The sequence below is a fragment of the Rana temporaria genome, chromosome 4 (genome assembly GCF_905171775.1).
Source record: "Rana temporaria chromosome 4, aRanTem1.1, whole genome shotgun sequence".
In the NCBI taxonomy this organism is placed as follows: Eukaryota; Metazoa; Chordata; class Amphibia; order Anura; family Ranidae; genus Rana; species Rana temporaria.
In genome coordinates, this window is record NC_053492.1 from 467870821 (window position 1) to 467896822 (window position 26002).

General features: G+C 53.2%; 1 protein-coding gene across 2 annotated transcripts in view; it reads left to right on the forward strand.

The window, feature by feature from the left end:
• Positions 1 to 356: 356 nt before the first annotated feature.
• The window catches only part of TJAP1 (tight junction associated protein 1), a 60760-nt gene continuing 35114 nt past the window's right edge, over positions 357 to 26002 (forward strand). The window contains exons 1-5 of one of the 2 annotated variants that reach the window (XM_040351744.1): positions 358 to 449; positions 5070 to 5151; positions 20430 to 20549; positions 22401 to 22453; positions 22985 to 23123. In XM_040351744.1, coding sequence (XP_040207678.1) covers positions 23007 to 23123 — 117 coding nt within the window. In that variant the 5' untranslated portion in view covers positions 358 to 449; positions 5070 to 5151; positions 20430 to 20549; positions 22401 to 22453; positions 22985 to 23006. Of the gene's footprint in view, positions 450 to 5069; positions 5152 to 20429; positions 20550 to 22400; positions 22454 to 22984; positions 23124 to 26002 lie in introns of both variants that reach the window. The other variant, XM_040351745.1, reaches the window with a different exon arrangement.

Sequence of the window (26002 nt, forward strand, 5' to 3'; positions counted from 1 at the left end):
GCTCCTGGGACTAATCCTGACACCATTCTAATACCAGTACAGAGCAGAGTTCCCCCAGTAAGAGATCTGGACATGGATTGTCAGCTCCTGGGACTAATCATGACACCATTCTAATACCAGTACAGAGCAGAGTTCCCCCAGTAAGAGATCTGGGCATAGATTGTCAGCTCCTGGGACTAATCCTGACACCATTCTAATACCAGTACAGAGCAGAGTTCCCTCCGCAGAGCAGAACACACACAGTCACACACACTCAGTGAGGTTAGATCTCAGCCTCCAGAGGCCGCTATGGCTGTGATCAGGTTCCATCTTGTCGGAGTCCTCTCCCGTACGCTCTGGTCTCCGGGAAGATGGCCGCCGCTCCGATTAGGTGAGGGAACGTCACACGTCGGACGTGGGGATTCCGGAGGATTACCCAGAATACCCAGCGGGAAGATGGCTGCCCGGAGGTGAGAGGTGTCCCGTGTGAGGGGTGTAGTGGGATCTGAGGAGTACAATGGGAGATGCAAGCAGTGTGGTGGAGTGTGAGGAGTACAGTGGAGAGTAAGGGGTATAGGGGTGGAAGATGTAAGCAATCTCAGCAGTGTGGTGGGGCGTGAGAGGCATTGTTAGACATATAGTGTGGGTGTCAGGAGTATAGTAGGGTGAGTTGTATAGTGGGGGGTGTCGGGAGTATAGTGGGGTAGGGTGAGTACTGAGTAGTATAATGGGGGGTGTCGGGAGTATAGTGGGGTAGGTTGAGGGTAATAGTGGTGTGGGGTTTCAGGAGTATTGAGTGGTAGGGTGAGTAGTATAGTGGGGTAGGGTGAGTACTGAGTAGTATAGTGGGGGTGTCAGGAGTATAGTGTGGTAGGGTGAGGGGTGTAGTGGGGTAGGGTGAGTAGTATAGTGGGGTAGGACGAGTACTGAGTAGTATAGTGGGGGTGTCAGGAGTATAGTGTGGTAGGGTGAGGGGTGTAGTGGGGTAGGGTGAGTAGTATAGTGGGGGTGTCAGGAGTATAGTGGGGTAGGGTGAGTAGTATAGTGGGGTGTCAGGAGTATAGTGTGGTAGGGTGAGTAGTATAGTGGGGGTGTCAGGAGTATAGTGTGGTAGGGTGAGTAGTATAGTGGGGTTGTCAGGAGTATAGTGGGGTATTTATTATTATTATTATTATTATACAGGATTTATATAGCGCCAACAGTTTACGCAGCGCTTTACAACATCAGGGAAGACATTATAGTTACAATACAATTTAATACAGGAATGATCAGAGGGCCCTTGGACGAGTACTGCGTAGTATAGTGGGGGTGTCAGGAGTATAGTGGGGTAGGGTGAGTAGTATTGTGTGTGGTAGGGTGAGGGATATGGTGTGGTGGCGTATAGTGTGGTAGGGTGAGTATTATAGTCGGGGTGTCAGGAATGTAGGGGGGAGTAGTATAGTGGGGGTGTCAGGAGTATAGTGTGGTAGGGTGAGTAGTATAGTGGGGGTGTCGGGAGTAGGGTAGGGTAAGTAGTATAGTGGGGTGTCAGGAGTATAGTGGGGTAGGAGGAGTAGTATAGTGTGGGTGGTAGGGGGAGTAGTATAGTGGGGGTGTCAGGAGTATAGTGGGGTAGGGTGAGTAGTATAGTGGGGGTGTCAGGAGTATAGTGTGGTAGGGTGAGTATTATAGTCGGGGTGTCAGGAATATAGTGGGGTAGGGGGAGTAGTATAGTGGGGGTGTCAGGAGTATAGTGTGGTAGGGTGAGTATTATAGTCGGGGTGTCAGGAATATAGTGGGGTAGGGGGAGTAGTATAGTGGGGGTGTCAGGAGTATAGTGTGGTAGGGTGAGTAGTATAGTGGGGGTGTCGGGAGTAGGGTAGGGTAAGTAGTATAGTGGGGGTGTCAGGAGTATAGTGGGGTAGGAGGAGTAGTATAGTGTGGGTGGTAGGGGGAGTAGTATAGTGGGGGTGTCAGGAGTATAGTGGGGTAGGGTGAGTAGTATAGTGGGGGTGTCAGGAGTATAGTGTGGTAGGGTGAGTAGTATAGTGGGGGTGTCAGGAGTAATGTGTGGGTGTCAGGAGTATCGTGTGGTAGGGTAAGGAGTATGGTGTGAGTAGTATAGTGGGGGTGTTGGGGTAGGGTGAGTAGATTAGTGGGGGTGTCAGGAGTATAGTGGGGGTGTCAGGAGTATAGTAGGATAGGGTGAGTAGTATAGTGGGGGTGTCAGGAGTATAGTGTGGTAGGGTGAGTAGTATAGTGGGGTGTCAGGAGTATAGTGTGGTAGGGTGAGTAGTATAGTGGGGTGTCAGGAGTATAGTGTGGTAGGGTGAGTAGTATAGTGGGGTGTCAGGAGTATAGTGTGGTAGGGTGAGTAGTATAGTGGGGGTGTCAGGAGTATAGTGGGGGTGTCAGGAGTATAGTGTGGTAGGGTGAGTAGTATAGTGGGGTGTCAGGAGTATAGTGTGGTAGGGTGAGTAGTATAGTGGGGGTGTCGGGAGTATAGTGTGGTAGTATAGTGGGGTGTCAGGAGTATAGTGGGGTAGGGTGAGTAGTATAGTGGGGGTGTCAGGAGTATAGTGGGGTAGGGTGAGTAGTATTGTGTGTGGTAGGGTGAGGGATATGGTGTGGAGGTGTATAGTGCGGGTGTCAGGAGTATAGTGTAGTAGGGTGAGAACTGAAGTATAGTGGGGGTGTCAGGATTGGGTGGGAGGGTGTTCAGTACAGTGGGGGGGGGGGGGGGGTAGGGGGGGGGGGGTTCAGTACAGTAGGGGGGGTCACAGTTCCGGGGGGGGGGATAGTGTAGGGTGGGGGGTGTTCAGTACAGTAGGGGGGGTCACAGTTCCGGGGGGGGGGATAGTGTAGGGTGGGGGGTGTTCAGTACAGTAGGGGGGGGTGACAGTTCCAGGGGGGATAGTATTGGAAAAGGGGTTTAGCGCAAAAACTACACGCTATCAAAAATAAGTAACGGTGATGAGTGATGCTCAATCAAAAAAAACATATGAGTGATGAACTGTGCAAAAAATGTATACATGAATATACATAATATATAATATATAAGTATATATAAATATAAATAAATAGAACTCTAAAAAATAGAGTGAGGTGGAAAATGGTGATAAGTGTCCCATAAGTAAATGCAGTGATGAGCCGCCAAATGGGGATAAGGACGCAGCTGAATGTCCACTAGGCCAGGTGTAGAGAAATGACTGACAGATGAATGGTCCTATCCATAAAAGGGCTCCCAGAACTCTCACCTCAATGACAGAAGTGTAGGGCATCAAAGATATCCTTGGTGTCGACCACCTCCTTACAGCCACAGCGTCTTCCCACCTGTCACACTTCAATGGCGCTTCTCCTCCATCAATCCCTGTTGGGTTCTACTTTCGCTTCTGCTCTTGATTTTCCTGTCTCTCTGCACTCGGTCATGTGACCATAGAACTGTTGTGACTTCTGAGCACTATGGTCACATGACCGAGTGCAGAGAGACAGGAAAATCAAGAGCAGAAGCGAAAGTAGAACCCAACAGGGATTGATGGAGGAGAAGCGCCATTGAAGAGTGACAGGTGGGAAGACGCTGTGGCTGTAAGGAGGTGGTTGACACCAAGGATATCTTTGATGCCCTACACTTCTGTCATTGAGGTGAGAGTTCTGGGAGCCCTTTTATGGATAGGACCATTCATCTGTCAGTCATTTCTCTACACCTGGCCTAGTGGACATTCAGCTGCGTCCTTATCCCCATTTGGCGGCTCATCACTGCATTTACCTATGGGACACTTATCACCATTTTCCACCTCACTCTATTTTTTAGAGTTCTATTTATTCATATATTTATGTATACATTTTTTGCACAGTTCATCACTCATTTGTTTTTTTTGATCGAGAATCACTCATCACCGTTACTTATTTTTGATAGCGTGTAGTTTTTGCGCTAAACCCCTTTTTCCAATATTATTCCACTTGTGTATTGTAAACACTATTAGGTTGTGCTGCATTTTCACATTATTTGTTTGGTTTCATACCATTATTAGTTCATAATAGCGCGAAGGACACTTTATACCAGGGGTCTCAAACTGGCTGCCCTCCAGCTGTTGCAGGACTACAAGTCCCATGAGGCATTGCAAGGCTGACAGTTACAAGCATGACTCCCACAGGCAGAGGGATGATGGGACGTGTAGTTCTGCAACAGCTGGAGGGCCACCAGTTTGAGACCCCTGCTTTATACTATCCAGGGGGGATAGAGTAGGGTGGGGAGTGTTCAGTACAGTAGGGGGGTGACAGTTCCGGGGGGGGGAGGGTATGGTGTTCAGTACAGTAGGGGGAGTGACAGTTCCGGGGGAATTGGGTGGGGGGTGTTCAGTACAGTGGGGGGGGGTAGGGTGGGGGGTGTTCAGTACAGTGGGGAGGGACAGGGTAGGGTGGGGGGTGTTTAGTACAGTAGGGGGGGACAGGGTAGGGTGGGGGGTGTTCAGTACAGTAGGGGGGGGACAGTTCCGGGGGGGGGTTACAGTTTGGAGAGGGTAGGGTGGGTGGTGTTCAGTACAGTAGGGGTGGGTGACAGTTTCGGGGGGGGGGGCAGGGTAGGGTGTTCAGTACAATAGGGGGGGGTGACAGTTCCGGGGGGACAGGGTAGGGTGCGTGGTGTTCAGTACAGTAGGGGGGGGCAGGGTAGGGTGGAGGGTGTTCAGTACAGTAGGGGGAGGTGACAGTTCCAGGGGGGACAGGGTAGGGTGCGTGGTGTTCAGTACAGTAGGGGGGACAGGGTGGGGTGGTCAGTACAGTAGGGGGGGACAGGGTAGGGTGGGGGGTGTTCAGTACAGTAGGGGGGGACAGGGTAGGGTGGGGGGTGTTCAGTACAGTAGGGGGGGTGACAGTTCCAGGGGGACAGGGTAGGGTGGGTGGTGTTCAGTACAGTAGGGGTGGGGGGGTAGGGTGGGGGGTGTTTAGTATAGCGGGGGGGGGGGGGTGGTGACAGTTCCAGGGGGGGACAGGGTAGGGTGGGGGGTGTTCAGTACAGTAGGGATGGGGGGACATTTCTGGGTGGGTGGGGGGGTGTTCAGTGCTGGTCTGTTATTAGAAAAGAGAACAATGTGTGTTTTTTTCATTTCCAGGTGAACACCTCACTGTCCGTGTTGCTGCAGATGCTCTTGAAGGAGGCGGAGCTGTCATTTCACAAAGAGGCGGAGCTGGAAGGTAGGAGAATGCAGATCTCAGAATGGTGACCTACTTTTTAATGAAACGCACCAATAAATATCATCTGCCATACAAAGTGTAATTCTGTCTGGCCAGCGTTGTGATTGGTACTCCTGTGTAGGGCAGTCCAAATAAGAAGGTGAGACCGCGGTCTGTGTTTTGGCGTTGAGGAATACAGTGTTGACTTTTCCTATGAGGCCGCGGGTGAGAAGGTGACATTACTGTGCTTGCTCCTCCGGTCAGTCCTCGGTCGTCTCCTAGCACAGCTCCTCTTCCAGTCTGAGTGCAGCTGTGCAGGTGATGTGAGGATGGATTTAGGTTCTTACACTCCTGACATGTTAACATACATTTTGATTTCGTTTTAAGGCAACAACATTTTTTTTGTATACCTACCCGACAACCTACCTTCCTCCAGGTTATCCCCGACTCACCTAACGCCTTAACTGACTCGCTCCACCGGCTTCCTAAGCTTTTTTTGGGGGGGGGATAATAGTTATCAGATCGTGCGTCCGCATTGTGCATGAGATTTAGATTTTGGGGAGGTTTTCCCTCATCAGTAGTGGCAGAGTAGTAAATACTGCTATGTAATAACTACCCCCCCCCCCCCCCTCCTCCTTCACCCGTCGTCTGTATCTTTGGATTTTGACCCCCTCCACATCTTCACTGCTGATGGACTTTGGCCGCATGTCGTATTCTTGTAAGTCTCTCGCCTGGGCCGCTCAGGGGATTGGTGAATCGGAGTATGGCGCAGGATGCCGGGTGCCTGACAAACCTTTCCGAGGCAAGTTTGAGACCCCGTACTGTGTGTCTGAGGGGGCAGGGATTGAGTGATTATGGGGGGGGGGTCAGTGATTAAAGAATGAGGGGTGCTGGGTGTGACAGGAGTTGAAGGATGAGGTTAATTGGAGAATGTGTTTAGAGAAAATGGCATTAGGCCCATTATTGAATGGGTGGGATAGGAGTTGGGGCCAATTACTGGTGGATGTTGTGAGATGGGGGAAGCGGGGGTTAGGGATTGGGGCAGTGATTTGGGAAGAAGGCGGAAGGTTGCAGGTGGTCTTTGAGTGATAAATTGACTATTGGTGAATCCAAGTGCAGAGCAGGGTGCTGGGCACCTGACGGGTCTTCTCAAGGAAAGTTTAGGACCCGCTACTGCAGGCATGTCCAAAGTCAGGCCCGGGGGCCAATTGCGGCCCTCGTTTCATTTTAATGCGGCCCCACTGGTAATTTGGATATATATCTCTTTTGTAGCCCCCAATGAATCTACGAGCGCCGGGCATTTAGAGGCTGCATTCATGTCAATGGTGGGGCTGCATTAATTGCAATGGTGAAGCTGCGTTCATGGTACTGGTGAGGCTGCATTCATGGTACTTGTGAGGCTGCATTCATGGCAATGGCCGATAAATACAGTATATCCAAATAAAATGCCCAAGCTCATCATTAGACTCTTCAACACACACAGCCACAAAGGAAAGAGAATTCTTGTTGGGCAGTGTATTAGTTTAATTTGCATTTAATTTTAATGATTCAAAGAATGTCAGGCAAAATGGTCGGCCCTCACGCATGTTCACTTCATCAAATCTGGCCCTCTTTGAAAAAAGTTTGGACACCCCTGCGCTACTGTGTATATGAGGGGGTTGGGTGCAGTGATTGAGGGGCAATTAGGGGGATGATGGGGGCAATGATTAGGGGGTAATGGGGGAGAGCTGGTGGCAGCGATTGATGGTGATGGAGGAGAAGGTTATGGATGATCATTGAGGGGTGATAGGAATCGATGGATAATGTTAATTGGAGGACGTGTTTTAGAGAAAATGGGATTAATTGAGGGAGGAGGATATGGTTTGGGGCCAATGACTGGTGGATGTTGTGAGAGGGAGCTGGGAGTATGGGTTAGGGGAAGCTATTTGGGGATTGTAGGGCTTGGAGCAATGATTTGGGGGACGATGAGTGTTGGGGACAGTGATTTCAGGAAGGTGGTGGTTGTGGTCAGTGATTGGGTTGTACAAAGAATAGGGAAAATGATTGCAGTATGAGAGAAAATTGTGGACAATGATCGGAGGGCGATGGGGGATTTGGCCAGTGATCGGAGGGCGATAGGGGATTTGGCCAGTGATTAGAGGGCGATGGGGGGGGTTTGGCCAGTGATTGGAGGGTGATGGGGGGATTTGGCCAGTGATTGGAGGGTGATGGGGGGATTTGGCCAGTGATTGGAGGGTGATGGGGGATTTGGCCAGTGATTGGAGGGTGATGGGGGATTTGGCCAGTGATTGGAGGGTGAGGGGGGATTTGGCCAGTGATTGGAGGGTGATGGGGGATTTGGCCAGTGATTGGAGGGTGATGGGGGATTTGGCCAGTGATTGGAGGGTGATGGGGGATTTGGCCAGTGATTGGAGGGTGATGGGGGATTTGGCCAGTGATTGGAGGGTGATGGGGGATTTGGCCAGTGATTGGAGGGTGATGGGGGATTTGGCCAGTGATTGGAGGGTGATGGAGGATTTGGCCAGTGATGGGGGATATGGGCAGTGATGGGGGGTGTGGGCAGTGATTAGAGGGTGATGGGGGATGTGGGCAGTGATTAGAGGGTGATGAGGGATGTGGGCAGTGATTAGAGGGTGATGGGGGATTTGGCCAGTGATTGGAGGGTGATGGGGGATTTGGCCAGTGATTGGAGGGTGATGGGGGATTTGGCCAGTGATTGGAGGGTGATGGGGGATTTGGCCAGTGATTGGAGGGTGATGGGGGATTTGGCCAGTGATTGGAGGGTGATGGGGCGTTTGGGCAGTGATTGGAGGGTGATGGGGCGTTTGGGCAGTGATTGGAGGGTGATGGGGCGTTTGGGCAGTGATTGGAGGGTGATGGGGCGTTTGGGCAGTGATTGGAGGGTGATGGGGGATTTGGGCAGTGATTTGAGGGTGATGGGGGATTTGGGCAGTGATTGGAGGGTGATGGGGGTTTTGGGCAGTGATTGGAGGGTGATGGGGGTTTTGGGCAGTGATTGGAGGGTGATGGGGCATTTGGACAGTGATTGGAGGGTGATGGGGGTTTTGGGCAGTGATTGGAGGGTGATGGGGGGGATTTGGACAGTGATTGGAGGTTGATGGGGGGGATTTGGCCAGTGATTGGAGGGTGATGGGGGGATTTGGCCAGTGATTGGAGGGTGATGGGGGGATTTGGCCAGTGATTGGAGGGTGATGGGGGGATTTGGCCAGTGATTGGAGGGTGATGGGGGGATTTGGCCAGTGATTGGAGGGTGATAGGGGGATTTGGCCAGTGATTGGAGGGTGATAGGGGGATTTGGCCAGTGATTGGAGGATGATGGGGCATTTGGGCAGTGATTGGAGGGTGATGGGGCATTTGGACAGTGATTGGAGGATGATGGTGGATTTGGGGATGAGGGGTGTTAGAAGCAGTGATTGTGGGATAATGGGGGTGGTGGATGTGTGATCATTAGGGAATGATGGGGTCCATGGGGGCAGTGATTAGGTAATGGTGGGTGGGGGCTGAGGGCATTGATTGGGAGATGAGTGGGTTATGGGCTATGATTGAGTTATAAGGGGTAAAGGGGCAGGAATGATGGTGGCTGAGAACTGTGATTGGGGGGGGGGGGGGGTGGTTCCGGCAGTTGAGGGATAATATTAAGTTTGGGCTTGGGGATGATGGTGGTTGGGGGGAATGATTGGGGGATGATGGGGGCAGTGATTGGGGCCAGTAATGGGTGTGTAATGAAGCATTGGGGGCAGTGATTGGGGAATGCTGGTGGTTGGGGGTAGTGATTGGGGGATGATGGGGCAGTGATTGATGATCAGAGAAAATAGGCACCAGAGACATTTTTTTGTGGAAGAGAGGGTCAGTGATAGGCAATTAGTGAGAGATAGGGGCAGTGATTGGGAGATAATGGGGGTTCAGAGTGACAGGAATTGAGTGATGCGATTGGGCCATCTAATCTGAGAGGGGATGGGTATTGTGGAAGGGGGTTGAGGGATAATGGGCCATTGGCTGGGGAGGGGGATTGGGGGCAGTGATTAGGGGATTATGGTGGGTTAAGGGCAGTAATTGGGAGATCAAGGGGTTTAGTGGTGGTAATGATTGGGGGGTGAAGAAAGATTAGGGACAGTGATTGGAGGATTATGTGGGTTGGGGGCAGTGATTTGGGTATAATGAGGGATAGTGGTGGTGATATTGGAAGAATTGGTAGATATTGGAAGTTGTGGGTATAGGTTGGGGGATGGTGGAAGATAAGGGACTTTTTTGGGGGGGATTATGAAGGTTAGGAGCAGTGATTTGTGTGTAATGAGGAATAGTGACAGTGGTTAATGGGGGTTGTAGGCAGGGATGGACTGGCCATAGGGACTACAGGGAGTTTCCCGGTGGGCCGATGGCTCAGTGGGCCATTTTTTAAAACAGAGATGCTGCTTGGAGGACTTTTTCTAACGCCCTGGCAGCGCCCCAGTGTGAAAGCACTCAGGCTTTCACACTGGGACTGCAGCGGAAGCGTTTTTCAGTCGCTTTACAGGCTCTATTTTTAGCCCAAAAGCGCCTAAAAAACACCTCAGTGTGAAAAGGGGTCCTACACTCACCCCCTCTCTTTTACACTCACTCCCTTTTTCGTACACTCACCCCCCTCTCTCAACCACCCCCTCTCACCCCCTTTGCCTCAACCCTCCCTCTCTCTCTCATTCCCCTCTCTCTCACCCTCTCATGATATACAATAATGGATGTAGGGGCCTTTTGGTGGGCGTGATTTTTCGGAGGGGGGGGGGGTGGGGTTAGCATTTTATTGAATTAAAGTGGGCCGGTCTAGATGAAGTCCAGGGCCAAATTTTTGTCCCAGTCCAGCCCTGGTTGTAGGCAGCGATTGGAGGCAGTGATGGAGTGTTATAAGGACAACGGCAGTGATTGGAGCATGGCAGATAGGGGCAGTGATTGGCCGATGGTGGGATAGGGGCAATGATTGGCCGATGATGGATAGGGGCAATGATTGGCCGATGATGGATAGGGGCAATGATTGGCCGATGGTGGGATAGGGGCAATGATTGGCCGATGGTGGGATAGGGGCAATGATTGGCCGATGGTGGGATAGGGGCAATGATTGGCCGATGGTGGGATACGGGCAATGATTGGCCGATGGTGGGATAGGGACAATGATTGGCCGATGGTGGGATAGGGCCAATGATTGGCCGATGGTGGGATAGGGGCAGTGATTTGGGCATGTGGGATGGGGGCAAGGATTGGGGCATGTCTGATAGGGGCATGTCGCATAGGGGCAAGGATTGGGGCATTTTGGGGATTGAGATTGGGGGACGATGGGGCTCGTGGGCAGTGATTGGGGGACGATGGGGCTCGTGGGCAGTGATTGGGGGACGATGGGGCTCGTGGGCAGTGATTGGGGGACGATGAGGCTCGTGGGCAGTGATTGGGGGACGATGGGGCTCGTGGGCAGTGATTGGGGGACGATGGGGGTTGGAGGCAATGATTGGGTTATTATGAGTGATAAGGGCAGTGATTGGAGGATGATGGGGCTTCAGAGTGACAGGAGTTGAAGGGTGTGATTGGAGTGGATAGGGATTAGCGGATGATGGGGGTTTCGGTGGGTATTGTGGGAGGGAGTTGAGGAATGATGAATATTTGGGGGGCAGTTGGGGTATTTCAGTGTTATAATTGATCTCCTATAATATTAGTCATGAATATGGTACATTTTGTACAGAAATCCTCCGGGGGATATGTTGGGCTCAACCAAGAGACAGTGGCGGAGCAGCCAGTCACATGGGGTTCCTATAGTTTTGCGTCCTTTACCCTGGCGTCTGTGTGACCCCCCCCCCCCATTTCCTTCCTTCGAAGCTGCCAGCCTATGCCTGTAACACAATCAGCGTCTTGGCCGCCTCCGCTGATATTTTACTCCCCGGCCTCTTGTTTTCCAGAAATCTGAGCCCGGGGTTTGTGTTGCCGGTGTAGGTTGGGGTCACGGAACGCTTGCAGATGAGGCGGTGAAAGGAACGCTTTGTGCGCTCGGCTGTTTGTAAAAAGTGGAGTCCTCCACGTCCTTTGGCTTTTTTACAGTCTGGTTTTATTTTTTCCTCCCATCTTTTGACATTACGCTGTTCTTCTTTTGTCAGATGGGGACTACAGGTATCAGCAGAGCTGAGGGTGCTGAGAGCATCTGATGGTGGATGTTCTGGGGGGGGGGGGGGGTTTTGCGGTCATATGACTTTGCCCCAGAATGAGAGCCGCACCGCTCCACCATCGCTTGACAGTGGGCGGGAAGTGGTTAAGCTTTTATCCAATTTAGGCCTCGCGCACGCGGGACATTTTTACAGCGGCTGTTTTTGGCTTCAGACAATTTTATTTATATTTTTTTTGCAGCCAGTAAACTCCCCAGCATGTTATCTTATGTCTCGATGCACACACATGTGCCTCGTACACGCTATCCAAAAATTGTACGAAAAATTCCGCTTTCGAAAGCGATCGTACGATAATCGGATCGTTGGTACAGAGCTTTCGAGAGCCGATCATGATCAGTTCATCCCAAAATTATTCGGACATGCACAGAATTTTTTTTGGTACCATGCCAGATCATACAATTTTTTCATTTAACCACTTAAGACCCGGACCTTTAGGCAGCTAAAGGACCCGGACAGTTTTTGCGATTCGACACTGCGTCGCTTTAACAGACAATTGCGCGGTCATGTGACGTGGCTCCCTAACAAAATTGGCGTCCTTTTTTTCCCACAAATAGAGCTTTCTTTTGGTGGTATTTGATCATCTCTGCGGTTTTTATTTTTTGCGCTATAAACAATTTTGAATAGCGACAATTTTGAATAAAATTCTATATTTTTAACTTTGTTCACCTGCCACGTTACTTGCCACGTCACCTGGCCACATCACCTGCCACAAGTTGTGGATTGTCCACTCGCCACGTCACCTGCCATGTCACCTGCCACAAGTTGTGGATTGTCCACTTGCCACGTCACCTGCCACAAGTTGTGGATTGTCCGCAATGCAAGCAATTCGTTTTTTTTATGTTTTTTTTTTTTTATGGTTTTTCATCATTTGCCATAATTTTTAAGAGATTTCTAAATGTAAAAAAATAGGTCACCTTTAAAAACGCCTATAAACGAAATCGCGGCAAAACGCCGGTACCGTGTTAAGCAGTGTTTTGCGTCTGAAACGCGAAAACTTTTGCGTCTGAAACCATTTTTTGGCTTCTGGAAAAACAAGGTTAAACGCAACTGCCTAAAAACGTCAATAAACGGGACTGTGTGCATGGACACATAGGATAACATTGAATGTGTTCAGGGGCAGTTGAAAAAGCTGTCTAAATGCCTCTGAACACGCGTTTACCAGCGTCTCGTGTGCATGGGGCCTAAAATGTACCTATAAAGGAAGTTATCTGAGGGGTATATACTCTCCTCGATCCGTCTAGACGAGGGTGACGCCGTCGCGCTACTTCCGGTGAGATCCCGGGGGGAATGGAGATGCTGAAATGCCATAAGAACTTGTGATGGACTGGAACGTGTTCTCGTAAATTCCGCCTGCTCTGCATTCCCCAGGAGTCTTCCCGGTGTCACGCCTGGCGATACGAAAGACGAGGGTAATCCAAGTATAGCGCTATTCTTACATTTTTTTTCATCTTCTAACAATAGGTGATTTGTAAAGGTGGGAGGGGGGTAGTGCTGGGTAATTTGAGTGGAACTTGCATTTTACTTAAAGTGGTTGTAAATCTATATACAGCTGTGCTCATAAGTTTACATACCCTGGCAGAATTTCTGATTTCTTGGCCATTTTTAAAAGAGAATATGAATAATAAAACAAAAATTTCACTCGTGGTTAGTGTTTGGCTGAAGCCATTTATTATCAATTATTTGTGTTTACTCGTTTTATATCATAATGACAACAGAAACGACCCAAATGACCCTGATCAAAAGTTTACATACCCCTGGTGATTTTGGCCTGATAACATGCACACAAGTTGACACAAAGGGGTTTGAATGGCTATTAAAGGTAACCCTCCTCACCTGTGATCTGTCTGCTTGTAATTGGTGTGTGTGTGTGTGTGTGTGTGTGTGTGTGTGTGTGTGTGTGTGTGTGTGTGTGTATATATATAAGGCCGGGTTAACACTGGTATGACATGACAGTCATACTACTTTGGATCCGACTTTGCCCTGCGACTTGAAGTCAGACATGCGTCCGATTTTCAATGAACAGGGATCAGATTTCGATCCTCGACAATACCAGGCACTGTGTCTGGTATGAATCTTGAGGGGGAACTCCACGCCAAATAAAAAGAACGGCATAGGTTTCCCCTTTTGGAGCATACCAGGCCCCTCGGACTGGTATAGGTTTTCAGGGAAACCCCCCTTTGCTGAAAAAACTGCGTGGGGGTCCCCCCAAAATCCATACCAGGCCGTTTATCCGAGCATGCAGCCCGGCCGGTCAGGAAGGGGGGTGGGGACGAGCGAGCACCCCCCCCCCTGAACCATACCAGGCCACGTGCCCTTAACATGTCCCTGTGGCCCCCCCACCCCAAAGCACCTTGTCCCCATGTTAATGAGCCCCCAGATACAGGCCCCCCACCCTATGTAACTGAGTATGGGATACATCATACCCCTACCCATTCACCTGGGAGAAAGAAGTGTCAATAAAAAAAACACACTACACAGGTTTTTTTAAAGTAATTTTATTGGGCAGCTCCTGGGGGTCTCTTTCGACTTCTCCGCTCTCTCTGGCCTCTTCTCCCACTGTCCGGTGTCTTCTGCCGGGCTCCTCCGCTATCTTCTGCTCTTTTGCTAGCAGTTGCCCGATCTTCTCCGTTGTCTTCTTCCCTCTTCTCTTCTTCCGATGTCGATACAACGCTCTCTCTCGCTCTAATGCCGTGTGCGCAACGACTTATATAGGCATTTGGCGTGGTCACCAGGTGATGTCATCCAGTGACCCCCGCCCCTTATGACGTCACAGTCCCATCATGCCCTGGGTGGTGACATAAGGGGGCGGGATTACAGCGGGAGAAAGCGTTGTGTCCAACTTTGGAAGAAGAGAGGTAAGAAGACGGAGAAGACCGGGCAACCGCTAACAAAAGAGCAGAAGATTATGGAGGAGCCCGACCGAAGACATCGAACAGCAGGAGAAGAGGCCGGAGAGAGCGGAGAAGTCGGAAGAGCCCCCGGAGCTGCCTAATAAATTACTTTAAAAACCTTTTGTAGTGTGTTGTTGTTTTTTTGTTTTACACTTTTTTTACCCTTTTTTTACTCAGGTGAATGCGTAGGGGTACGATGTACCCCATACTCCTTCACATAGGGTGGGTCCCCTCTTATTAAAGGGGGCTTCAAGATTCTGATAAGCCCCCCCCCCACCCGCAGACCCCGACAACCAACGGCTAGGGTTGCCGGAAAGAGGCCCTTGTCAACATGGGGACAAGGTGCTTTAGGTGCTGCCCCAATGCACTCACCCCCTATGTTGAGGGCAGGTGGCCTGGTAAGGTTCAAGGGGGGGCGCTCGCTCGTCCCCACACCCTTTCCCAACCGGCCGGGCTGCGTGCTCGCATAAGGGTCTGGTATGGATTTTGGGGGGACCCCCACACCGTCTTTTTCGGCATAGGGAGTTCCCCTTAAAATTCATACCAGACCAAAGAGTCTGGTATGCTCTTGGAGGGGGAACCCATGCCGGTTTTTTATTTCAAATTTGGCGTGGAGTTCCTCCTTTAAGATCATCAGAGCACAAGTCGCATGCCAAAGTCAGATCAGGCAAGACGGCGATCCGACGTTGATCCGACTTCAATGATATTCAATGGAGTGAAGTAGGATCAAAGTAGTGCAGGGACCAGTTAAAGTGGTTGTAAACCCACTATTTGGACTTTTACCTACAGGTAAGCCTACAACAAGGCTTACCTGTAGGTAAGGAGAATATCTCCTAAACCTGCACGGTTTAGGAGATATTACCCCCGCAATGCGGGCGGCGCATGCGCAGGGGGGACTCCACGGCTGAAGGACCGGCATCGCCGGACCCTGCCGATTTTAAATCTCCCGCGCGCACGCGCGGGAGTGACGTCATCGCCGCTCCAGCCAATCACAGCGCTGGAGCGGCGATACCCGGAAGACACGCCGGAGCAAGATGACATCCTGCTCGGCGTGGACCAGGTAAGTGGTACACACCTCGTTCCGAGGTAAGTATTTCATAATAGGCTAGTATGCGGTGCATACTAGCCTATTATGCCTTTTGCATTGCAGGTTTGGGGAAAAAAAAAAAAGTTTATGCGGTTTACAACCGCTTTAAGACGGCTCTCATAGGGAAACGTTGATTTTCACACGTCATGCGACCTGAGCTCCCAATGTCGGAGCGTTTGTCACACTAGTGTGAACCCGGCCTAAGGCATTCTCTTTGGTGGCCATCGGCGCATTCCTCTTTGGTGCCCATTGCTGCAGCCTCTTTGGTTCCCATCATTGAAGAAAAATTACTTATTTTCAATATTTTATAACCAAAATATAGAATGTTTTTATTTATTTTTCAAACAATTTCGTTTGTTTAGTGAAAAATAAAAACCCCAGTGGTGATAAAATACCACCAAAATAAAGCTCTATCAGTTTCAGAGAAATGATAACAATTTCAGTTGGGTACAGAGTTGCATGACCGCGCAATTGTCATTCAAAGTGCGACAGTGCTGGAAGCTGAAAAGTAGCCTGGGCAGGAAGGAGGGGGAAAGTGCCAGGTAGGCAAGTGGTAAAGGGCAGCCCGCACCCGGGGGCAAATGCTAATAATGCAAGTAGTCTACTCTCTGAATATTTGTCCCTGGACTCCTCCATGCCCTAAACGTTGGTGCCACTCGGTGCACAGTCCAGCTGTGCCACCTTTCAGCCTCTCATAGTTTTAAAGCAGGGGTCTTCAAACTACGGCCCTCCAGTTGTTCAGGAACTACAATTCCCATCATGCCTAGTCATGTCTGTGAATGTCAGTGTGTTACAATGCCTCATGGGATGTGTAGTTCTACAACAGCTGGAGGGCCGTAGTTTGAGGATCCCTGTTTTAAAGGGTGCTGGCATCGACCGGTGCTGATCACTTCATATCGGGCTAGGCAAAGTCACTGATTGGTTGAGGATGGCGTTTATTAGTAAAAGGTGGCGCTTTTCTGAGAATGTTGCTGTATATTGCTAACATGTCGGGAATGAATTAATGCAAGCTTGTAAAGTTCAACTTTAATTCCAGACACCACTTTATAGGCGGCGCGCCCATGTGTCCCCTGGTGGAGCGAAGCGGATCTCCGGGCAGAATGTGGAGGGTACGAGCAGCGTGGCGTTTTTTCCGGGAAAATTTGTATTATGGCGACCTATGTTATGGAGGGGTGTAGCGAGGCTCGGGAGGAAGTTCTGGGCAGGTTGCTTCATTGCCTCCACGTGCGCGGTCGCACTTCTCATTCCTCACGCTGCTCAGGTTACCAGCCCTGCCAGGTCTTGTCTGGACGTGGGAGGGTAATGGAGTGTTTTTGTCTTGTGTGTGTTTTTCTGGCGTACGACTGCTCTCTGCATTCTTCCAGCTACGAGTCAGAGCGGCACGCTGTTTCTAGCCTCCGGGCACAAACTTTTTTTTTTACAGGAGACATAAGAAGGGAGGGGCAGCGCTACGCGTGTCTTCACCTGGTTACACCTGGAGCCCACAGGCGTGCCTCATGAGGTGTGGAGGAGGGGAGGATGCTTCTGCGCAAAAATAGATCTCTACCACCACCTGGTGCTGGGGGGGCCCATTGCAAGCGCTCATTACAACCAACAGTATATACCCTCCACTGCCCGTCCTGAGGGTGAGAGGGCTCTGTGTGTGTTGCCCGTCCTGAGGGTGAGAGGGCTCTGTGTGTGTTGCCCGTCCTGAGGGTGAGAGGGCTCTGTGTGTGGCTGTGTGCTGCCCGTCCTGAGGGTGAGAGGGCTCTGTGTGTGCTGCCCGTCCTGAGGGTGAGAGGGCTCTGTGTGTGTTGCCCGTCCTGAGGGTGAGAGGGCTCTGTGTGTGCTGCCCGTCCTGAGGGTGAGAGGGCTCTGTGTGTGCTGCCCGTCCTGAGGGTGAGAGGGCTCTGTGTGTGCTGCCCGTCCTGAGGGTGAGAGGGCTCTGTGTGTGCTGCCCGTCCTGAGGGTGAGAGGGCTCTGTGTGTGCTGCCTGTCCTGAGGGTGAGAGGGCTCTGTGTGTGCTGCCCGTCCTGAGGGTGAGAGGGCTCTGCGTGTGCTGCCTGTCCTGAGGGTGAGAGGGCTCTGTGTGTGCTGCCCGTCCTGAGGGTGAGAGGGCTCTGTGTGTGCTGCCCGTCCTGAGGGTGAGAGGGCTCTGTGTGTGCTGCCCGTGCTGAGGGTGAAGGGGCTCTGTGTGTGCTGCCCGTGCTGAGGGTGAAGGGGCTCTGTGTGTGCTGCCCGTGCTGAGGGTGAAGGGGCTCTGTGTGTGCTGCCCGTGCTGAGGGTGAAGGGGCTTTGTGTGTGCTGCCCGTGCTGAGGGTGAAGGGGCTCTGTGTGTGCTGCCCGTGCTGAGGGTGAAGGGGCTCTGTTAGTGCTGCCCGTGCTGAGGGTGAAGGGGCTCTGTGTGTGCTGCCCGTGCTGAGGGTGAGGGGGCTCTGTGTGTGCTGCCCGTGCTGAGGGTGAAGGGGCTCTGTGTGTGCTGCCCGTGCTGAGGGTGAAGGGGCTCTGTGTGTGCTGCCCGTGCTGAGGGTGAAGGGGCTCTGTGTGTGCTGCCCGTGCTGAGGGTGAGAGGGCTCTGTGTGTGCTGCCCGTGCTGAGGGTGAGAGGGCTCTGTGTGTGCTGCCCGTCCTGAGGATGAGAGGGCTCTGTGTGTGCTGCCCGTCCTGAGGGTGAGAGGGCTCTGTGTGTGCTGCCCGTCCTGAGGGTGTGAGGGCTCCCTGTGTGCTGCCCGTGCTGAGGGTGAAGGGGCTTCGTGTGTGCTGCCCGTGCTGAGGGTGAAGGGGCTTCGTGTGTGCTGCCCGTGCTGAGAGTGAAGGGGCTCTGTGTGTGCTGCCCGTGCTGGAGGTGAAGGGGCTCTGTGTGTGCTGCCCGTGCTGAGGGTGAAGGGGCTCTGTGTGTGCTGCCCGTGCTGAGGGTGAAGGGGCTTCGTGTGTGCTGCCCGTGCTGAGGGTGAAGGGGCTTCGTGTGTGCTGCCCGTGCTGAGGGTGAAGGGGCTTCGTGTGTGCTGCCCGTGCTGAGGGTGAGAGGGCTCTGTGTGTGCTGCCCGTCCTGAGGGTGAGAGGGCTCTGTGTGTGTGCTGCCCGTGCTGAGGGTGAAGGGGCTCTGTGTGTGCTGCCCATGCTGAGGGTGAAAGGACTCTGTGTGTGTGTGTGTGTGTGTGTTGCCCATGCTGAGGGCAAGAGGGCTCTGTGTGCTGCCAGCGTGGAGGCTGATTCTTCTACTTTTTTGTCTGTTTTACCTTAGTCTGTACTGCGTTGAGTGTTTATTGGTAGAGCAGTGCTTCTATATCGGGACAGCTCCCTATGTTGACAGTTCATTTTGCTGGGTTTTTTTTGTGGCGCAATGCTCTATGGTTATGGCTCCCTCTACTGGTTGTTATAGGTCAGTGCTCTTTGGCTATGGTCCCCCCTGCTGGTTGTTGTAATGCAGTGCTGTATGGTGATGGGCCCCCTCTGCTGGCTGTTGTAATGCAGTGCTGTATGGTGATGGGCCCCCTTCTGGTTGTTGTAATGCAGTGCTGTATGGTGATGGGCCCCCTCTGCTGGTTGTTGTAATGCAGTGCTGTATGGCGATGGGCCCCCCTCTGCTGGTTGTTGTAATGCAGTGCTGTATGGTGATGGGCCCCCTTCTGGTTGTTGTAATGCAGTGCTGTATGGTGATGGGCCCCCTCTGCTGGTTGTTGTAATGCAGTGCTGTATGGTGATGGGCCCCCTCTGCTGGTTGTTGTAATGTAGTGCTGTATGGTGATGGGCCCCCTCTGCTGGTTGTTGTAATGTAGTGCTGTATGGTGATGGGCCCCCTCTACTGGTTGTTGTAATGTAATGCAGCGCTGTATGGTGATGGGCCCCCTCTGCTGGCTGTTGTAATGCAGCGCTGTATGGTGATGGGCCCCCTCTGCTGGTTGTTGTAGTGCAAGTACTATATGGTGAAGGCTCCCTCCACTGGTTGTTGTGGAGCAGTCCTTTATGGTCCTCTGCTGGTTTTTGTAGAACTATGCTGTAGGATGATGACTCCCTCTGCTGGTTGTTTTAAGGCAGTGCTTTATGGTGATATTTTCCTCTGTGTTAGTTAATTACCAATCTGAGTTATGGTGCAGATGTGGCACTGGCAAGCACTTTCTTTCTGTGATGCACTCCACCAAGATTAGAGTAGGACAGCATGGTCTTGAGGAAAGGGTTGCATGTGTCAGGTGGAGCGGATGAGAATGGGATGGTGTGGAGGACAGATATGTGGATGGTGAGGATGGGTGAGGGTGAGGGGGTGGGGGGGGGGGGGGGGGGGGGGGGGGGGGGGGGGTGGGGGGGGGGGTGGGGGGGGGGGGGGGGGGGGGGGGGGGGGGGGGGGGGGGGGGGGTGGGGGGGGGGGGGGGGGGGGGGGGGGGGGGTGGGGTGGGGGGGGGGTGGGGGGGGGGGGGGGGGGGGGGGGGGGGGGGGGGGGGGGGGTGGGGGGGGGGGGGGGGGGGGGGGGGGGGGGGGGGGTGGGGGGGGGGGGGGGGGGGGTGGGGGGGGGGGGGGGGGGGTGGGGGGGGGGGGGGGGGGGGGGGGGGGGGGGGGGGGGGGGGGGTGGGGGGGGGGGGGGGGGGGGGGGGGGGGGGGGGGGGGGTGGGGGGGGGGGGGGGGGGGGGGGGGGGGGGGGGGTGGGGGGGGGGGGGGGGGGGGGGGGGGGGGGTGGGGGGGGGGGGGGGTGGGGGGGGGGTGGGGGGGGGGGGGGGGTGTGGTGTGGGTGGGGATGGTGTGGTGTGGTGTGGGTGGGGATGGTGTGGTGTGGGTGGGGATGGTGTGGTGTGGGTGGGGATGGTGTGGTGTGGGTGGGGATGGTGTGGTGTGGGTGGGGGTGGGGATGGTGTGGTGTGGGTGGGGATGGTGGGGTGAGGGTGAGGATGGGGGTGGGGATGGGGTGGTGAGGGTGAGGATGGTGTGGTGAGGGTGAGGGTGAGGATGGTGTGGTGAGGGTGAGGATGGTGTGGTGAGGATGGTGTGGTGAGGGTGAGGGTGGGGGTGGTGTGGTGACGGTGAGGATGGGTGGTGGTGTGGTGAAATGGACATTAGGTGTAAATCAGGTAGGGAGGACGGGGATAGGACATTGGCTGGCACTCAGGTGCTGATTTTGCCCTGACAGGTGTCTTGTGCTCACATTTCACAGGTATAATGAGGATTCCAGCGGCTTGAATTACTTCGGTGTGTCCGGGGCTTTGGTACAAAGAGCGCAGATCCCTCTCTGGAGATGGCAGCATGCGAGTCTGCAGAGGAGTGTCCCTATCAGGTGAGCCTCCTATCCTGTAGCTGACACCTGTCCTTCTCTCCTATCCTCTTGCATTAGATGTTATCACCATCTCACATTTACCTGTTGTTGACATTTTCCCGATATCTCGCCTCCTTGTACCTGGACTACTTATTCCCAGATCTCCCTTCCCAATATCTCACGTCGCTGTACCTAAATTTATCCGGATCTATCCCCTCCCTCTCCCAGGCTTTATCCCGTCTCTCACCCCACTCTTACCCAAGAGTATCCGGATCTATCCCCTCCCTCTCCCAGGCTTTATCCCCGTCTCTCACCCCACTCTACCCAAGAGTATCCGGATCTATCCCCTCCCTCTTCCTGCCATTATCCCCGTCTCTCACCCCACTCTTACCCAAGAGTATCCGGATCTATCCCCTCCCTCTCCCAGGCTTTATCCCCGTCTCTCACCCCACTCTACCCAAGAGTATCCGGATCTATCCCCTCCCTCTTCCTGCCATTATCCCCGTCTCTCACCCCACTCTTACCCAAGAGTATCCGGATCTATCCCCTCCCTCTCCCAGGCTTTATCCCGATGTCTCATTTCCATGTGTTCTAGTTGCAGTTTGCACATTCTGTGTTGCGCACAGGTTTTGCCCTTTTCAGGTTGTTCGTTGTGTGTTAGGTGCAGATTGTGTGGTGCAGCTCTTGGTATTCCTTTGTAAATGTTGGAATGTGTCTCACTGGCTGTTGAGGGGGCCGTCTGGCTGCTCCAGTTATTTGAAGTCTCGTGTGGAATTCCTTTAGAGTCACCTGACTTGCACTTTGCTCTTTCTTCTCGCTCACCAACTCATTGCATTTCATTATTCCCCCTGTTCCCTTCTTTCTCCCATTCTCTGGCCTCCGGGGTCTGTTTCCCTGACGCTCCAGCCTCCTTGCACTGTTCCCCTAACCTTCCAGCTCTGGTCTCCCTGTTCTACTGCCCTGACATTCGGGCCTCCCAGCGCTGAAGCCCTTTGCCCTCAGTGCTCCCAGCGTTGAAGCCCTTGCCCCTCAGGCCTCCCAGCGCCGAAGCCCTTGCCCCTCGGGCCTCCCAGCGCCGAAGCCCTTGCCCCTCGGGCCTCCCAGCGCCGAAGCCCTTGCCCCTCGGGCCTCCCAGCGCCGAAGCCCTCGGGCCTCCCAGCGCCGAAGCCCTCGCCCCTCGGGCCTCCCAGCGCCGAAGCCCTCGCCCCTCGGGCCTCCCAGCGCCGAAGCCCTCGCCCCTCGGGCCTCCCAGCGCCGAAGCCCTCGCCCCTCGGGCCTCCCAGCGCCGAAGCCCTCGCCCCTCGGGCCTCCCAGCGCCGAAGCCCTCGCCCCTCGGGCCTCCCAGCGCCGAAGCCCTCGCCCTCCCAGCTCTGTTCCCCCTTGCCCTCCCAGCTCTGTTCCCCCTTGCCCTCCCAGCTCTGTTCCCCCTTGCCCTCCCAGCTCTGTTCCCCCTTGCCCTCCCAGCTCTGTTCCCCCTTGCCCTCCCAGCTCTGTTCCCCCTTGCCCTCCCAGCTCTGTTCCCCCTTGCCCTCCCAGCTCTGTTCCCCCTTGCCCTCCCAGCTCTGTTCCCCCTTGCCCTCCCAGCTCTGTTCCCCCTTGCCCTCCCAGCTCCGTTCCCCCTTGCCCTCCCAGCTCCGTTCCCCCTTGCCCCTTCCCCTCTGACTTCCTTCTTTCGGTCTACATTACCTGCCTTGCTGCTCTCACCCTCTGACTTCCTTCTTCCGGTCTACCTGCCCTGCTGCCTTTACCCTCTGGCCTCCCTGTTCTGCTGCCCTTGCCCCTCCATTCTCCCTGCCCTCTGGGAAGCATCTTCTGTTGTGTCTTTCTATACACATTGATTCTAGTGTATAACTTGTGTCTGTCCTTTCTCAGGAGTCCTGATCAGAAGAGGATCTTCCAGCTGATCCCGGGGTCAAGCTCTTGCGGTGAGTCAGACCAGCCAATCACATACTGGGTTACTAGGGGTCCTGGATTAGTTCTAATGAAACCGCTTGTTCTGTATTGCCTTGTGGAGCTTCAGGCAGCTGTTAACCAATTCCTCCAATGTAAATTTATGCAAACTCCCATATACCTTACACAGCCGTGTGTGCTGCCCCTGGCACTTACGGCACTCGCTGCACAGTGCCTGGCACTTTCACACCATGCCAGGACAGTCCTGCAGAGTGCATGGCACTTTCACACCCTGCCAGGACAGTCCTGCACAGTTTGAGAAGTGGTTGTGTGCAACTTTCTGTACTGTCATACATACATCCTGGGTGTGTGATATTTGATGAATGAGTTCACTGTGTATCCACTGCCCCTCCCCCCACTGTGTTCAGTCTGTCGGGTTGATTGATCAGAGCTCCTCCATTGACAGATCAATACTCAGCCTGTGGCTCCCTGTACTGCGTGTTCTGAGTGCCATGTCTTTACTGTGTGCCCTGTACCCAACATCCTGACACCCTCTGCCTTCACAGAATCGCTTCTCGTGGATCCAGAATGAGCAGCATTGCCCCTTCCAAGAAGCCGTACCGAAAGGCTCCTCCACAGCACCGAGAGAACCGTCATGACCCACCTGCAGCACGGGGGGAGGAGTCGCCAGAGCAGCCAAGTAAGGTAACTGCACTTCGGGGCCCTATTTACCAGAGAACTTGTTTCAGTAGAGCCGTGGCTGTGGAGTTAAAGGAGGCCGAAGGCTCAGATATTGGTAATCTTAGCTGTTCCTCCTCCTGGTCTATAGCGTCCAGCAATGATAAGGACACAGACTGGGGGGGTACGCGAGGGTTCAGGTCACAGACGTTGCTCCGCAGGGTGAAATCCCTCCGCAGTCGGGGAAAACAGAGCCGAGCTACGCGTCTTAGGGGGCTGCGACGGTTCCTGAGCCGCAGCGAAGAGAATGTCGCCGCGTTGGAAGAGGGGAAACACGAGGGCAAAAGCCGCAGCCTGGAGCGCAGCCTGGTCTTCAAAGAGCCGGCAGAAGTCCTGGCGCCAAAAAAAACCCGCCAGTCAGCCATCTCTCAGCCTCTAAAAAGTATCCTGAAGCACCCAGGTACCCTTAACATCAGCAGCAAACTACATCCAGGCCAGGCCCGCTGCGAGAAACCGCGATCTCCCCTTGCTTTGTCACCGTCTCAGGGGGATGCAGGGAGAGGCAGATCGCCATCACCAGACAGAAAGAGCCAGCGGGACAAAGCAAGCTTTTCCAGGTTCCTGGATGAGATCACGTCTAGGGTATTGAGCCCGACAAACCTGCAGGCTGGCAGGCGGAGAGGAGTCGGTGCCAGCACTGATGATGAAAGCCAAGGTTCTGTTAGAAGAACACCTGGAAACAACACTAGAGCTGTGATAGAGGACGGACCCGAGAAGAGTTTAGAAAGGGCAGGGAGACGGAGATCCATTTCTCCAGCTCAACGGAGAGGACAGAAAAGGTCGCCCGATACCAGGCAGAGAACAAAGTGTGGGCTGGCCGAATCGGACCATCCTGGGTCGTCATTTTCTGGACACACTTCCACAGAGTCAGAACCCAAAGAGGGCTATAGAGGGAAATGGGCCACCCAACAAAGCAAGGAGCCTTCCCAGACCTCGTCGGAGCTCGGCTACTTGGATACAGAGTCCCTCTCGTCAGTTTCCCACTGGAGTCCTGAGGGGAAAAGCCCCTCGCCACGTGCATCACCTTCATCCAATACTACCCGAAACAAGGTCAGTGTTCCATGTCACCTTCGTGTCCCCCGTTCCATGGATGTTGCCCTGAATTTTACCAGTCGATTGACCTTTCACCCAATGAGGCCAAACCATCAAAAGTCACACACCACATTGTTTTATGTGTTTCTTCATCTGCTTCCTGTCATTGGTCTATTTGTGTCACATTTCCCTGTCCTTTATCTTCAGCCTCTCAATGCTTGATATCCTCTTCTCCCTGTCCTCCACCCCTGATCTCTACCCGTCTTCAATTTTCTGTTTTCTGTCCTCCATCCCTGGCCTCTATACCCTGCCTTCAACTTTTTGTTTTCTGTCCTCGTCCCCTTTCGTCAATCGTCTCTTTCCTGTCCTCCCTCGCTGTCCTCTATACCCCTCAACTTTTTCTGTACTGTCCTCCACCCCTGACCTCTACCCCGTCTTCAATTTTCTTTTTCCTGTCTTCTATCCCTGGCCTCTATACCCCTGCCTTCAACTTTTTGTTTTATGTCCTCGTTTCCTTTCGTCAATCGTCTTTCCTGTCCTCCCTCGCTGTCCTCTATACCCCTCAACTTTTTCTGTACTGTCCTCCATCCCTGACCTCTACTCCATCTTCAATTTTCTTTATCCTGTTCTCTATCCCTGGCCTCTATGCCCTGCCTTCAACTTTTTCTTTACTGTCCTCCAGCCCTGACCTCTATCTTCAATTTTCTTTATCCTGTTCTCTATCCCTGGCCTCTATGCCCTGCCTTCAACTTTTTGTTTTCTGTCCTCCATCCCCTTGCCTCTACCCCCTTACGTCAATTGTCTCTTTCCTTTCTGCCATCCCTTACCTCTAACCCCCATCTTCCTTTTTCTATTTCCTGTCCTCCATCAATGGCTTCTACCCCCATCTTCCATTCTTTTCCTGTCCACCATACCTAGCCTCCATACTGCAACTTCCATCATCCTTTTCCCGTCCTCCATTCCTTGCCTCTACACCCTATTTTCCATCCTATTTTTTGTCCCCCATCCCTGAACTCTACCCCTGTCTTTGGTTTACTCTTTCCTGTCTTCTCTCTTGCCTCCACTCCTTATCAGTAAGGATGAGCTCCGGCGTGTTCGCATAGAACACGTGCAGAGCCCGCCAGGAAGTCGGCACCCACGCTGCGCTAATCACAGCCAGGCAGACATTGTCCGATGCTCGGCTGCAGAGATCGGGAAATGTCTGCCTGGCTGTGATTGGCGCAGCGCGGGTGCCGACTTCCTGGCGGGCTCTGCACGTGTTCTATGCAAACATGCCGGAGCTCATCCTTACTTATCACCTTATCGTTGTCTCTTTGCTGTCCTTCATCTCTGGCCTCTACCCCCCCCATCTTCCATTCTTTCTCCCTCTTTCCAGTCCACCATACCTGGCCTCCACACTGAATATTCCATCATCCTTTTCCTGCCCTCTGCTCCCCATTTTCTATCCTTTTTTCTGTCCTACATCTCTGACCTCTACCCCATCTTCGGCCTCCACTCCTTATCGTCTCTTTCCTGTCCTCCATCTTTGTCCTTCACCCTCCTTCCTGTCCACCCCATCTTTCATCGTCAATTTCTGTTCCCTTTCCTCCATCCCTGGCCTCTACTCCCCCATCTTCCATTCTCTATGTCCAGTCCTCCATTTCTCGTCTCTACTTCCATCCTCTTTCCTGTCCTACATCCCTGACCTCTACCCCATCTTCGGTTTTCTCTTTCCCATCTTCTATCTCTGGCCTCCACTCCTTATCATCGTCTCTTTCCTGTCCTCCATCTTTGTCCTTCACCCTCCTTCCTGTCCACCCCATCTTTCATCGTCA